A 14,958-nucleotide genomic window follows, 5' to 3' on the forward strand; every position below is an offset into this window, starting at 1 on the left:
TCAACGTTAATTTTAGTTGCATTATTGACTTTTAGGAGATTGATTCTGTTAAACATATATGAGTAACAAAAAATGCAAACTCTCATTATTTAGATTAGTGTGCCAAGACTAAGCCGTTTTAAGCATAAGATGAAGCACTCAGTATCACAATGCTTTCTGCATGGTCCTGCAAAGTTCTTTGGAAGAATTAGACACAAAATAATCACACAAATCCCAAAGTTGTAATTTGTGATTAGAAGCAAAGTGCTAAAAAAACAGGACTCGATTTTGCCTCCCTATAATAAGAGGAAATGTGTGTGTTTAGGGAAGATTAAAAACTAAAAGTCTGCTGAGTTTCTTCACCAGTTACAAAGGTATTTCAACAACTATTTCAACTTTCTTTTATTTTATATTACATTATAAATAACCAAAAAAACCACTGTGTTTGGAGGTTTAATGAATAAACCACTATAGAAAGTACTGTTCATCATCAAACATAATTTTCACTATACACATCTCTTGTAGCTTCCTGTGTATCAGCCAGCATACTCCTTTACTATTATTCACACAGAATTTTTCAAGAATGATAGAGCACAATGGTATCATGCTGCCTCACCCACTCATAGAGTTAATAAAATGTTAATGCTGTACCCGTTTTTAAAAAAACAAGTTTTGGTCCTAACCCTTGGAGTGGAATTGTCCTCAAGCACACTGTCATTGACAAAACCCCCTGATTTTGGAAGTTATTTTTTTCTCGTTAGCAAAGTATAGCCTAACAGTGCCTTTACTGTAGTCTTGCATGAAAAACAATATTTTTTCTGTACTTTTCCTATGACAACTTTATTTTCCTATATGCTTTTACTGGCTGGTGCAGTTGGCATGGCTTGACTGACAATGAGCCAAAAAGATGTTGAGTGTAGGGAAAACTCACAGCTCTCTCAGCTGCTGGCACAGGGGAGGGGAAGAGCACAGCAGAAGTGATGCATTCAAGCACAGCCCTGTGAGTTAGCATTCCCTGCCTGCCAGCTTGGGAACACTGCTGCCAGTGCATGCAAATGCAGATTATTCACACCCCTGTAAACTAAGAGAAGGTGTTGGAAACTAACTGCACAGAGAAACGTAGCAAAATGTTTTAAGTATTCATCTATTGTATGAACAAGTGAGTGCTGTGATTTGAGCCCAAGATTTTAAGAGGTAAAGTCGATTTGCAAACTAAAATGTGCCATCATGTTTAAAATAAACCCTGCTAAGGGTGTTTACAGCACCTGTCGTGTTTTACTACGGTTTGTTGCCAGAACAGAATTATAGCCCTATTAGGACACCAATCCAGTGTGTTCTTATCATTTATGAGAACACCACTGGATCCCAACACTGTAGTTGAGTCTTAAGGAGAGCACCTTAATAATTCTGTGTGGTGATAGAGTCCATCAGGTGATACAATGCCAAAAGAAACAGTAAAGTTAGTGGTACTAAATAATAAATTTGTATGGCAACAACTCATTTTAAATCTCCAGAGTCCCAGTTCACCACAAGCTGGGCATTAGTGATTTGAAGGTATTACTACCTATGATTTGATTTTTAAGATGACATTCAAAGAAATGTTGTGAATTTTCATCTGTACATATGAAGAGCAAACACCAAAATATCTCTCTGGTAAACAGGTTCCTCTGATTTTTAAACGAATCCTAGTTATGCATGTGCCTTCAGAAAAGTAAATTAGAAAAAGTTCAGGAAGTGAAAACACATATTAAAGAATTATTATCATGCTTTGCAAAAAACAGGAAAATCCCATTGTCAGATGAGACAAAAACAGCTCTGAAACAGTGAAATTGAATAAGAATGAACATGTGGTTCTTCTGATCTAAGAAAGCTCAGCAGACCTAATAATGACACAGAATAATATTAAAGGTGATAGCACAAACATACAAGCAAGATGAGCTTATTATCCAGTCTGACAAATGCCCATAAACTTTTTTCTTCTTAACTGCAGTGGAGTTCACTAAGCTATGAAATCCAGGAGAAAAACAAAAGCATATTCTAATGAGAAGCAGATATAAATTCAAAAGGAATTTATCTCAATCAACTCTAAAGTAGACATAGACAAAAGAACACATACATTAAGAGCTAAAGCACTTTTTGAATCTGTGTGACAGAAACCCAGATGAATATGACACTGTCTGACTAGCCCAGGTTCAGTTGTAAGCAGTGTCGACCAAAAAGTGCATTTAATAGAGTATAGCTAAGATCCAGTTCTGCATGTGTTTGAAAAGGAACAGCAGGGAGGAGTAAAAAGAGATCTTCTACAAACACGATCAAGTAGAACCAGAGCTAGAAGTGGAAAAGCTTTAGAAACAACACTACTTGTGATATTTTTGAGAAGCGGGAAATGACAAGTTCTGTGGCAAAGAGTTTATTTTAATGGAACAGCAGTAAAGGGAATGACACAGTGGAAGCGTTTTGTGTGGTCCTGTTCATATTTTCACTGGATGGACAAAGTGCTGATTCCACCATAAGCTTTTATTAACAGCCAAATCCGACAAGATGTGATTTTAAGCTAAAATATATACATATATAAATTGTTTATTATTTAAGTTTCAAACCAAGCCTAGAATTTAGACTAAGAACTAAGCTCTTGCCAATTTCATAGTACATAACACTATGAAGGTTATGTATCAGTCTAAACATTTTCTCAGTGTACTGTGATGAGAAAACAGTTAGGGTCTTTTCCCCTCCTCCTTTCTTAAACATAGCCATCCTCAAAATTTTGCTTTTGGGTGTTACTGAAATGCAATATTTAATTATCAAATCATAATGTTTCTACTCTCAATTGGCTTTACATTCTACACAAGTTTTGCCAACAGCAAAATGCTGAAGAGCTTAATCACTGAAAAATGTACAAATGGCAGCAACAAATAAATCTGTAAGGTCCATTTAGTTCAACAACCTGTCCCTGACAGGAGCCCAGGGAAGTACCCACTGGGTTCTTTGATATTTTCAAGCACTTCCTAGTGCTTTAGAGGGTGTTCTGAACAGCAGAGAAAAATCTTCACCTTTGAACCTAACACACACACATTCCTTTTCCCACATTTGTTGTTCCCTGTAGTCACTTTGTTTCTCCAAATTATTGTTTCCCTTATCCTTTTCCAAGCAAAAGTTGTTTGTTCTTGTTAGGGTTTGACACCATCCTGCTCCTGGAAAGGCACTAGTACAGACCAATGCCAGCAAGCAATTCCCAAGGGAATAGTGTAAGAGGACAAGCATGTAATGGTATTTCATGCAGTACTCCAGAAATCTCCAACAATTTATGGCCTTCCTTTTGGACTTCATAATCTTCAAAGGATTTTTCTTCCATGAATTTGTTCAGTCGTGTCCAGAAACTATGAAAAACCTTAAAATGTCTCCAACCTGCTTCAGCCAGATTTAAGCTACACAGCTTAAATACAGCTTTAAGAACAATATACTTTTATTTATTTTGAACTTCTGCTGACATAACCTGATATCCTCTCATTTATGTACTGAAAAGACATAGGGAGGGGGAATCAAATCACTCTACTCACTCCACAGTATTCATGATTTTAATCAGTTCATTTGCCAGTGCTCGGTTTTTAGCAGGCTGCTTTTGAACAGGTGTGTGAAACAAGGAATTACATTCAGAGAATGGATTTGTCTGGAGGCAGCAGCACTCCTTTCTATCCCAATTCACCCACCCTGATGGTAATAGGAGCTACCATGAATTAAGTGGGGAAAGACTTTCTATGCTTTAATTATGTACCAGGATGAACAGGCTGGCTTGGGTTGTTTTTTCCTTTGGCTGCTCTTATTTTGGGTTGTGTGCTTCAGGACCACCAGAGCACAAAAAGGCTTCATATGATCCAAATTGTCTTTGTCAAATACTTTCTTGCCTTCAGCAGAGCTTTTGCATTTAGGAGGTCAAGATTAGAAGCCCCTGGTAGCCCAGATGCACCCTGGTACTTGAAGGCCAGACAGATATTCATACTTACAGACAGTAAAGATGGTTGAAAAGTCCTAGCAAAGAGAATATTCATGACAGAAAATACTGGCTTTTGAATAGTTTTTAATAGATTGGGCATGTTACAGCCTCACACCAGGAATAAAGAACCATCAAATAGCCCAAAAAAAAGCCTGCAGTAATGAAGATATGCCCTAGTTAAAACCCAGTACAAATCTAAGGGGAAGGGGGCAAGAAAGAAGAAAATTTGCTTTTTCAAGAAAAGCTTGAAAAACAAGAGTGTGAATAAACCTGGCTCACAGGAGCAGTTCAGGAGAAGTGGGCAGGAGGAGCTACTCTGCTCCTTTTCTTACCATACAGACTGGGGAAGCAGATTCACAGCAGGGTGCTACAGACAGTGCTAGGTTAAAACCGTCTCAGGGCTCACCCTGGGACATTGCTACTCCAGAACAAATCCCCCCTGGAAGCTATGAAAAAGGATAAAAAAACAGAGATATTTTCAGTACAAATACCCTTAGCAGGCTGTACCTATATAAAAAGATACTTCAACTAGACTGGGGAAGCAAAAAAACTATTTTAAAAACTCTCAGTCTATAAACCCCAAATAAAAATAGCTATTCTAATATGCTGAAGCTTAGCTAGTTTGTACAGAGAATGAATGTTATACCAAGTGGGAAGGTCCACACAAAGTGACAAAGCACATTGCCCAGAAGATGCTATTTCGTGAAATGCGAAACATTACCCGGGGTTCATTCCCTGACAAATCTCTTCCGAGTTTCTCAAAACTTAGCCAAATTGCAACTCTTTTAGCTGAAATTTCCCATACCAGCTGTCTGCCTCAGGCTGAATTTATTTTTGAAAACTCCAGCTAAAACTATTCAGCCATTTCAGAGAAATGCTCTCACAATCTTTTATTTGGAAACTTTTAGCACTCAAATGCTTTAGAGATTCTGAAATTAGATGGGAACAGAGAGAAGAAGATATACATAGAACCTTTTATGAAAGTCTGCCCAATTTTGGCCAAGCCTAAAAATGCACACCCCACAGAACAATCCAGAACATGATCTGTGTGAAGCAGTGGGGCAAAGTCAACCTTTTGCTGTAATAGCTGCTTTCAGGTATTCTATCCTTGGGCTGGGTTGAGTATTATAATCAAAAGCAGCAAAATCTCTCCCCTGTGCTCTCAGTAATCTCATCATCTGTGACTTCAGCAGGATGGGAAGAGAGCTGACAGGCAGAATATGTATTATGCAATGTGGGGAGGATGCACGTGGCATTAGTTGGGACTAGCTGGGAAAGAAAGGAAAAGCTTCAGGATTAGTGTAGGGAAAATGGAAAATTAGGGGATTTCTAGGGGATATTGAGAAAATGAGTAGTGGGTGAGAAAATGTATGACTAAATAGGATACAAAATGCTGCCACAGTGACTGGGAAAGGGACAGAGAGTTATAGGGAAGGAAAATGGGGGTGAGGGGAAAACTAAAGCCTAGGGTGGAAAAGCGCTCAGACTTGCAGAGGAGACTGGGTAGGAAGCAAGCACTGCAAAAGAGCAAAGCAGGGTCCAGACACGATGACTTCTGGAGAAAAAAAATTAGGGCTGCCATCAGAAGCCAGAGAAATCAATTGAATACAAATTTTTGTCCCCAGCAAGTGAATGACATTGTTTTTAATAGAAAGATTTTTTTTTTTTCAGGTTTTCTCATGAGCTGAATATAATGAATGATGAAGCAAACCTCTGCCCTCAGCAACATCTGAGAACGCCAGGTACTTTCACTAATACTTTAGAAAATCTGAACCAGAGCTTTCACAGTAAATCCTCCAAGAAACAGACAATGCGGGATCACCTATGAAAATATTCAAGTGACATTGCTAGAGTCATTGTGTGGGAAAATAAAGATGGGAGTCCAACTTTCCAAACAGCAATCTGTCTTAATCAAAAAACCATGTCCTCCCCTTCTGCAAGACCTCACCTCATTCACTCCATACTTTTCAAATTTCCAGAAGAGTCAGAAGTAATCGACTTATTCCGCTATGTTATTTTGATTCACTCCTAAAATAAGGTGGGGAAAAAAGAACACACAATCATATACAAAAGGCTGCATAAATAATGAGAACAGGAGGATTGTACAAACTATTAACATAGAGACCTGTCACTGCAAACTTCCCAAGACATGTGTATCAATCTTTTTCCATTTAATATGCAAGAACTGACTCTCTCCTGGCTTGCACTGTTCCACTGGTTTAATCAGGTTGCCTTTGCTTTATGTTAACAAGAGAACACAGTTAATTCTTCTATCTGGAAGAAATGAAAGCTGCAGTATCTGGAGGAAAGCAGTCTAAACAGCCATCTATATACTCAAAAAATATTTCTGAGAGATCCAGGGATGACACCAACACTTTCTTGATAAATATAATAGACAAATAATTTCCTGTTTTTTTCAGGTATACCCAGATGAACTTATCTCCTTTTAGAAGTACAACTACCTGACAAAAGCTTTCAAAAAATATGAAAATTAAGGAAACAAACAAAAACACTTTGTCACAAACAAGGACGAATTAAAAGCAAATTGTTACTGCAGTAACCTGAAAAATGAGGTTAAGGAAGAATTAAAAAAAATAAAACAAAACTAAAAGAAAAAATATTTTTTATTACCTACGTCACTGCTTTATTGTAAGGCCTTAAAAAACTACACTGAATAATCAGAGCATGGAAATACAGTAGGATTGGGAATGTGGGATACAGCAACATCTGAACACATGTGCTCCCACTGAGATTTACATCTCTACTTACTAGGAAGGTTTAGAATAACTTGAGACTTAGTTGAGAAGTGACAGAATATAAAGACTCCTGGTTTTTCAATAAATTAATGATAGAAAATTAAACAGAATGAAGATATGCATAACTTGTACTGAGAGATGAGCTATCTCTGCTAGAAGATGAACAATAGCCTGGAAGCTTTCAGTAAGATCTCAGTTTAAACCTTTGTCTCACTAATATTCCCACTGGTTTTCCAATGGAAAAATGCACCTTTAGAAAGTGCACCTTCCATCGCTTTCATCACTGCTGTAATTCTCCCCAGTCAACTGCCAAATAATGGGAAGTAGTACCAGATGGAACAGATAAAGAAGCATAACATCTGAAATATTTGATTAGTCTCAACAACAAGCTATAATACTGAATACAAGAGGTCACAAGATCCTGGCCTACAGTAGGTCTTATATTAAAAATAACACTGCATTTAAAGATAAAAACACTGTAAAAAAATCAAAAATCACACCAAGCAAAACAGGAAGATTCAATTAAATACAACTGAAAGATTTGATTGTACAGGTTTATTTGTTCCTAATAGAAATTCTCTTCAGACATGTGTGCTCCAGATTAAAGATTCTACTCTGAAGCACCAGAATGAACACCTCTTTATTTTATACCCATTTTCAATGGCAACAGGAGAGCAAACTGAAGTAGTTGTGTAGACAAATAGGTAAAACCATGGCAAGATATCAGCAAGCTCACCTTTTACTTGCAGTTTCTAATCAGCTTAAGCAAAGAGAGAAACACATTTTTAAAGGAAATGCACAAATACAGAGAACAAGACAATTCCTGTCCTGAGGTGTTTTCTAATTAAAATGCCAGACACTACTTTGACATAAATTATTTGCTTGTCATGGTGGTGTTTTTCTAGGGTGAATGAGATCTGTTTATAGAACCTTTCCTCTCTGCTGTTTCACATTACAGATTATATGCCAGTACAAAAATATGGTAAATACTGAAATGAAACAGCCATTAGGAATTTTGTTTAGATCATTCTGCAAGCTAAACATTGTCACCTACACAGTATCAGTCATATACTCAAGAATATTAAATATACCAAAAGTGAAGTGTTGCAGAGCCTGATGCTTTCATCTTATACAAGGATTTTTTACCTTCTAATTGTAAAAGATTTCAACAAATTACATGTTCATACTACATTGCATGTATATGGAATTTACTCCTGATTTTGTATATTGAAAGAAGCATCTAAGAAAGACACTTCCAAAACTGCTCCAGGTTTACCTCTTTTTATCTAATAACTGGGGAGTCACTGATCCCACTTAATTTCCTTAAATTAGAGTATTAAATATTGGCTAAACTGTTCCCCTACAGTTATTTTTAATTATTATTATAATCATATAGCTATTTATAATTAACAGCAGTAATTCACTTCAGTGGGATCAGAGTTCAGGTATTTAATGTTTCCAGTGATCCCAAACTTACTTTCTCACTTCATATATAATTATGTCTGGATTATATCTTCTAGCTGCATCAAGTATTAGCATAATTTTCATTACCTGGGCTTTGGGGTTGGGGCTTTTTTTTTTTCATTCTTCCATTAAACTAAACCATGCTAATACTGTTGACTGCTGCAAGAGAGGTTTATTCTTTCGTGCAAATGGAGAAACTGTCACAGGCAATTGTTAGGCTGATGTAAAACAGCTCGTTGAAATGTCAACCTGGAGTTACAGCAAATATGTCTCGTGAAGGATGACTTTCAATTTGCTTCCATGAACAATGTTTAATGATGCTTTGTGCAGCTTTATAAAAGCACCTTAACACCTTTCTGATCTAAACCAGAACACTTAAGTATTCCAAACCAACTGCAGACCACCCAATACCTTTGCCTGGAAACCTCAGCAATCCCATCTTTAGAGGGACATACTCTTAATATTATGAACATTTTAATTGCATTTAGATTTTTATCTCACACTCCAACAAAAAACTATTGCATTTAATTCAAGAAGTAATCTGGTAGTTAAATATTAAATAAACAGCTATTTTTGTGTATACATGCAAAGGAATTCAAAGTATTCTTGTAATCAATGCATCAATGTTAATTAAACATTAACACAGAATGACAAAACTTAGGAATAAGAGCACAAAGGTTACCAGGAATTAAACAAGTCAGGCTCTGAAAGCACAGCACTAAACTGCTTGTCATAACCATAGGCTCTTCAGAGCCTAAACCTCTACTTCCCCCATGCAGGCAAGTACACACTGGGATCCCAAAGAATTCATATACATTCTCCTAAAGCTGCAGAGCTTACTGGTAAATTCTGGAAAAATATAAACTAAAAATTATTTCCATAATTCATTTACACAGCAAAACACAGTAACACTATGATGACCATTTATGCTTTCATTTAAGCCTGGCCGAACATTGAACTCTTCTTTTGTGTATTACTAAGCAGACCCATGCTGAAAATACAGGTTATAGAAAATCCCACTCACTCTTTTTGAACCAAAGACACATACTTATGGTTGGCAAATGGCTAAAGTCTTTGGAATCTCCTGAGAAGTTTACTAGAGTAGCTTCTGACTCTCGTTCTTTCTTTGCAGGGTGTAGTACAATTCAGCTCTAATTACTAGGTCGACTCTTATCACCCTGACTCACTTCAGATGACATTAATTGCCCCTATTTCACTTGCAGTTTTTGAGTCCAGGCAATTAGAATTACTGCTGGCTACTGCTGTGTGAAAGGTGGGGATTTTTCAAGCAATGACCTAACGCCTAGAGCTGTGACTTACCCTATTAGGCAAGGCAATAATTTGCCCTCCCACTATCTGGTAGCTCTCCATGGTCCTTCAGTCTCTTCCATCACTTCATCCATTATGCCCAAGCTCTTTTGCTAATCAGACACTGGCAACCTCAGTATCTGTCTCTCTCTAACATATAAACAGATTTCAAGCCTAAATAATGTTTCAATTACTTCCCTTAAACTGTTTTAACACAGGTGAAGAAAAACCACTACCAACAGTAAGACTCACTTCAGAGAGGTAGGAACAAGCACCAAGGCTCAGCTGAAGAGTATCAGTGGTGCATCTATAGTTAAGAGTGCTGGCAAAACCATCTGCCCTACAGACTAAACCAGGACAGCAAAACCCAAAATACAGTTTAAACTTTTAAATGGAATTACATACAGAAATTGCATTACTGAAAAATTTATTGTGGAAACAGGATCATTATCTGAAAATCAGCTTCCCAGTGAAAAGAGAAGATAGACAGTGATGATATGCCTTCAACATCCAGCTCTGCCAGAGATTCCCTATGTGAATTTAAACAAAACATAAATGTTTTGCCATTCTCCATTTTAGAAACCAGGAGCAGCAAATACCTCTCTTCTCCCTCTCCTGCCATCTGCCTTTTTTATTTACACAGTGGTGCTAAGAAGACACACAGACATGACTTAGTCAAAACACAGGTACAGTTCTTCATTCCAACAGGAGTTCAAGATCCTGGTGACTCAGTTACCTCCCTCTTACTAGTGTCTGCAAAAGAAATAAGCTAAAGTTGAATTAAAAGGAAAGTTTTTACACTTACACTGGGAACCAAATTTCTGTTCTGTGAGGTAGAAAGGCCTAGTGACCTTCCAAGAAAAGATTTTAAAACCCCCAAATTACTACTATTTGAAGTGATGAGTCAGATCACTCCCAAGTCATGATTTTTCAGAACAAATACATCTTCCATTTTGTCTGTCATTTATTCCAGTATTACTTGTACTATTCGATCTTTATCAGGTGATTCTTATACAAGGGAAAAAGAGAAAGTGATAAGATTACAGGCAACTGCATGTCTAAAGACAGTGAGCAAGGAAAAGAAGCAGCTGCTAAACACAACATATGTTCAAGTAACTTTCTGAATGACTTGGCAGCCCAGTTTGTTTATCCCAATTCAAATACTAAGTACCATATTAATATACAAAGGCAGCAACTTGGTTTAGTTTCACACACACTTATCTAAGATCTCGTCACTTAAAAATCAGCAGTCTTATGGGACCAAGTGCCAAATGCATTAAAAACCAAATGTACCTCCACAGATAAATACCAATGCAATGCAATGTATCTACAATTGTTACAAAACAACACCAAAAAAATTAATTTGGATTTAGAATAGCTACTGCACTTGTTTTCAAGTAAGTACAGATTACTTCCCCAACAGTAAAGCTTGACATAACCCAGCCTACCATGGGTATCATGGGTTCTTAAAACCACTGGAACACAATCTGCAATTTCAGAAGAGCAGGATAAGTAGTCAGGCTATATTTCAACTTATTCAACGACACTGACAGAAATAACAATTCCAAATTTTTGACACAAATGCTGGCCACTATCCTTCATGAGCATCAGTGTCCTGAAAAAAAAAAAATCAATAAAAGCCAGAATAGCTCTCTAAAGATCCAAAAATTATGCCTACTAATGGAAGGACAGAAATAATAATAAGAAGACTGTGCTGACAGGGTTGCTCCTAACTTACTGGATAATGTTTGGCACAGAGCAGTATCAGTCTAGATATAACACTTGCAGAGTGACATATATGAAAAGATAAATGTTACTGACCAAAGCACAAAATTACCAGAGAATTATCTGTGGTAGAATTCTTAAGTAGGAAACAGTGGCTTGACGATGCAAAGCTAGGATGGATAATTGCCATCTTAACTTCTGGGGAAAAAAACAGGGAAATTCCATGCCTCATCATCTCCTTTCTTAAAAACAAGCCATAATTTAGCAAAAATAACTAGATAAATCCAGGAGAGGTATATTGTTGTTTTTTAAAACGGAAGACTATGAAGCGGACATCAAAAGTACAGAATTTGTTTCAATTAAGTGAACAGGAATGTACAACTCCCTGACACTAGATAAGAAAATCCATGTAAGTAAGAGACTTGGTGAAAGGCACAAGTTCAGCAAACTTCTGCTGAACAGGAATTCTGCACTTGACCCATCCTCTACAGGGAAAGGTAAAGCTCCATTAAGGCCCTTCTGAAATGATTGAATTCACTTTTAAATTGAACCCCTGAACAAGTCATGCACTTCTCTAAAAGGTTCTTTATCAGGAAACACCCTGTTTAATGACCCTCCCAAATACTGTGGAATTCAGAGACAGATAAAATAAACTTCAACGGTTAAATCTTCTTCCTTCTTTGACATCCTTCCCACTTCCCTCTATTCCATGTCCTTTCTCCTCTGCAGGATAATGTATCATTTTTTGATGAGCCTCCACTATTATTAGCCTTTCCTTGCTCACAATTAAGAAGAGTGACAAAAGTTTTTCTTGGCTGAGATTAATCTAAGATTGACCATCAACTTTCCTCATGCTATGAGGAAGAATAGGTTTGATCAGTACCAAACACTTTAAAAGAAACCTTTTTACTTCAATAACCTCCCTTTCTAAAATCTATTCAATTTTCAAAAAGTTTAAATAACTAGTGATTAGATTATGAGACATTAATAGAGGTGTTAAATATTCCTACTCACAGCAAGCAGACAGAGCACACATTTTCCTTACAATGCCCTTTTCTTTAAAACACACATTAAAATAATTCTGTGCTCTGAACATGAGATTACCTGTGTTATACTCAAGTTCCCAGTACTTGAGAACGTGCATTGGACCACCACATTCATTCCTACATTGCTGTAGCATGCCAGAACATTCCTAAATCACCTATTTTCAACAGCTATCATGCTCTAGATGACCTGCACTCAATGTATCGATATTAATGGATATACTAAGTTGAATAATTTGGAAAGGTTTGGTTTTGTCCATGTCATTGTCATCTTCACTGCATTATCAATCACTAGAACAGGCTCCCCAGGAAAAAAGTTACGACACCGAGCCTGTTACAATTCAAGGAGCATCTGGACAACATTTAGTCATATGGATTAGTTCTAGGTAGTCCTACAAGAAGCAGCACATTGGACTCAATGATCTTTCCTGCAATTCTATGATTTACTTTGTAGTTACGAAGAAGGCTAAATCAATGCACACGGCCACTGAGCAGAACCAACCCTCTAGAGAATAGGGTACAGTACACTAGCATAAGCAATAATGGGAAAATAGTACTAGTAATGTCCTTAGATCATGTCTGTTCAAGAAGAGGAGCAACTTTTTAAAGAGCAATTTTTAGGTAGAGGAATGGACTATTTCCATGCATGTTCATTGGGGAAAGAAATCTTCCCCAAAAATATCTATATTGTATCAAATAAATTATTGATTCCCACCCAGTCAAATATAGTCTTTTAAGACGGACTGGATTATTTTTTCTCTCTCAGAGAGTACAAGAGCACTCAGACTCCTAGAAAAAGAAACAAAATTACAGATTACAACATACTGTAACACAAGATTATCTTTATTTCAAAATTGTACAAAGTGTAAACATAAAGATATAATTACACTGAAGTGAACTCAGCTCTTTAAGTATCTGAATACTTTAGCAAAGATAACAGTCATGAAAAAATACCTTTATTGTTCCTCATAAGGAAATTTTATCTGATGGAGCGATACATCATGAAATCAACTGTTGTACATCTGGGAAATTTACCAATGGAGCTCTCCTCTACAGGGGTGTACACTTTGATTTGCCTCATGTGAGTGTCTCTTCCATTTTGGTGATTCGCTAGAACAGCAATCTGGATCATGAAGGTGCGAATGGGCTTCTTGTGGGTATCTGTTAGAGGAACATGGATCCAGCCACTGGGTTCCACTAATTCCAGTTGCTGCCAAAAACAAGACAGAAGAGCAAAACATTCAGAAACAGTCCACATGCTTCATATAAATGATCACATATTAAACCTTTTAATAAAGCAGTCTTGTTAATCAGATGTTAATCAGGTTTTAGTTACTTTTTCAAAATAATTTGAAATAACAGATGTGAATACTAACAGCTAATTTACTGCTCACATAAATGTATACAAATTAATTTGGTTGTCTGCAGTTGTGTTGGCTTTTGCCTTTCAGAATCTATTCCTCATTTTGTGCCCTAATCTTAAAATAAAGATCATTATAAAAGAATAGAGACTTCAGTATAAATTTAAGAAAGTAAAAGTGTAGCACTTAGACCTTCTTACTGAAGAACAGTGCTCAAAGATGACAAAATATGCATTTTAAATGGTTTTATCTAAGCACTCTGAAGTACAATATACTAGAGTGACTTTTGCAGGAAACTAAATGCACACAAAGTTCTGGGTTTCCAGAAAAGCCTTAGATTATTAGGGGGACTGGGGAAGAGGAAAAGGAAGGTGACAGAGATAAAAACAGAGGATACCTCAAACTTAATCTCATGTATCAATTAATAATTGCTGCACAGTCATAAAATCACATTCTAATCACATTTGACTTGCCTTTTATACAATATACCCAGTGTGATGTGATGATTTTTTTTTATTTTTCCACTTTAATCCTACACAAACCAATGTCAAGGCAAGCAAAGAACAGCATTTTTTTAATTCTAAAACCACATCACTGACACAACAGATTGCTGAAATCAAACTGGATGCTATGCAGAGCATGGCAACAGCTTTTGTTCAAAACTAGTGGCCCAACTTCAAAGCACAGCTCAAAACACACATGGAAGAGCACACAAGCAAATAGAAGTCCTGGGGGGAAAGAAAACAAAACACAAAACAATTGTCCACTAGCAAGTGGACTCGCACAACTAAGCAAATAAGAGTGCTGTTCTCAGCAGCTGAGTTCCCCTAAGGAAGATATATGTGCTTTGAGCAGCTCAAAATTCCCATCTTTCTCCCAAAAATACTGCATGGCACATCCTGGCAAATGCCTTGTTTATGCTGAAGCTTTCAAAAGACCCATCTGAGAGCTACTGGTTCTGAGGCAGCAGACACCCTGAGAAAACAACCCAAGAAACAATTAAAAAAGTTTGATGACTACTTCAGCTTAAAGTAGCAGACAAAAAAATCTTTTACACCTCCACCTTAAAAGAAAGAACAAGGAAAAAAACCCGACAAATAACCACAATCCAAAACTCTCCACTGCTGCAGACTCTCCAACAAATTATTTCCAAAGCATTAAATCCACTAAACCTTAGCAGCAAATAATTTCACTCTGGGAGCTAGACATTTCCACAAACACATAGTCACTTATTTGTTGTAGCACCGTTCCTTTAAAAAAACTTTTTTTCTTTTTTCTTTTTTTTTTTTTCCATAGGAAACTTCAGGTCATGGCTGACTTTACAAGGGGAT

The 14,958-nt window shown here is 36.8% G+C and overlaps 1 protein-coding gene across 6 annotated transcripts in view; it reads right to left on the reverse strand.

Moving 5' to 3' along the window:
• Nucleotides 1–13,088: 13,088 nt before the first annotated feature.
• ANAPC10 (anaphase promoting complex subunit 10) overlaps nt 13,089–14,958 on the reverse strand; it is a 33,259-nt gene continuing 31,389 nt past the window's right edge. For all 6 annotated transcript variants that reach the window (XM_030271857.4, XM_072928693.1, XM_030271859.4 and 3 more), the window contains one exon: nt 13,089–13,476. In XM_030271857.4, coding sequence (XP_030127717.1) covers nt 13,246–13,476 — 231 coding nt within the window. In that variant the 3' untranslated portion in view covers nt 13,089–13,245. The remainder of the gene's footprint in view (nt 13,477–14,958) is intronic.

Source organism: Taeniopygia guttata, chromosome 4 (genome assembly GCF_048771995.1).
Source record: "Taeniopygia guttata chromosome 4, bTaeGut7.mat, whole genome shotgun sequence".
Classification (NCBI taxonomy): domain Eukaryota; kingdom Metazoa; phylum Chordata; class Aves; order Passeriformes; family Estrildidae; genus Taeniopygia; species Taeniopygia guttata.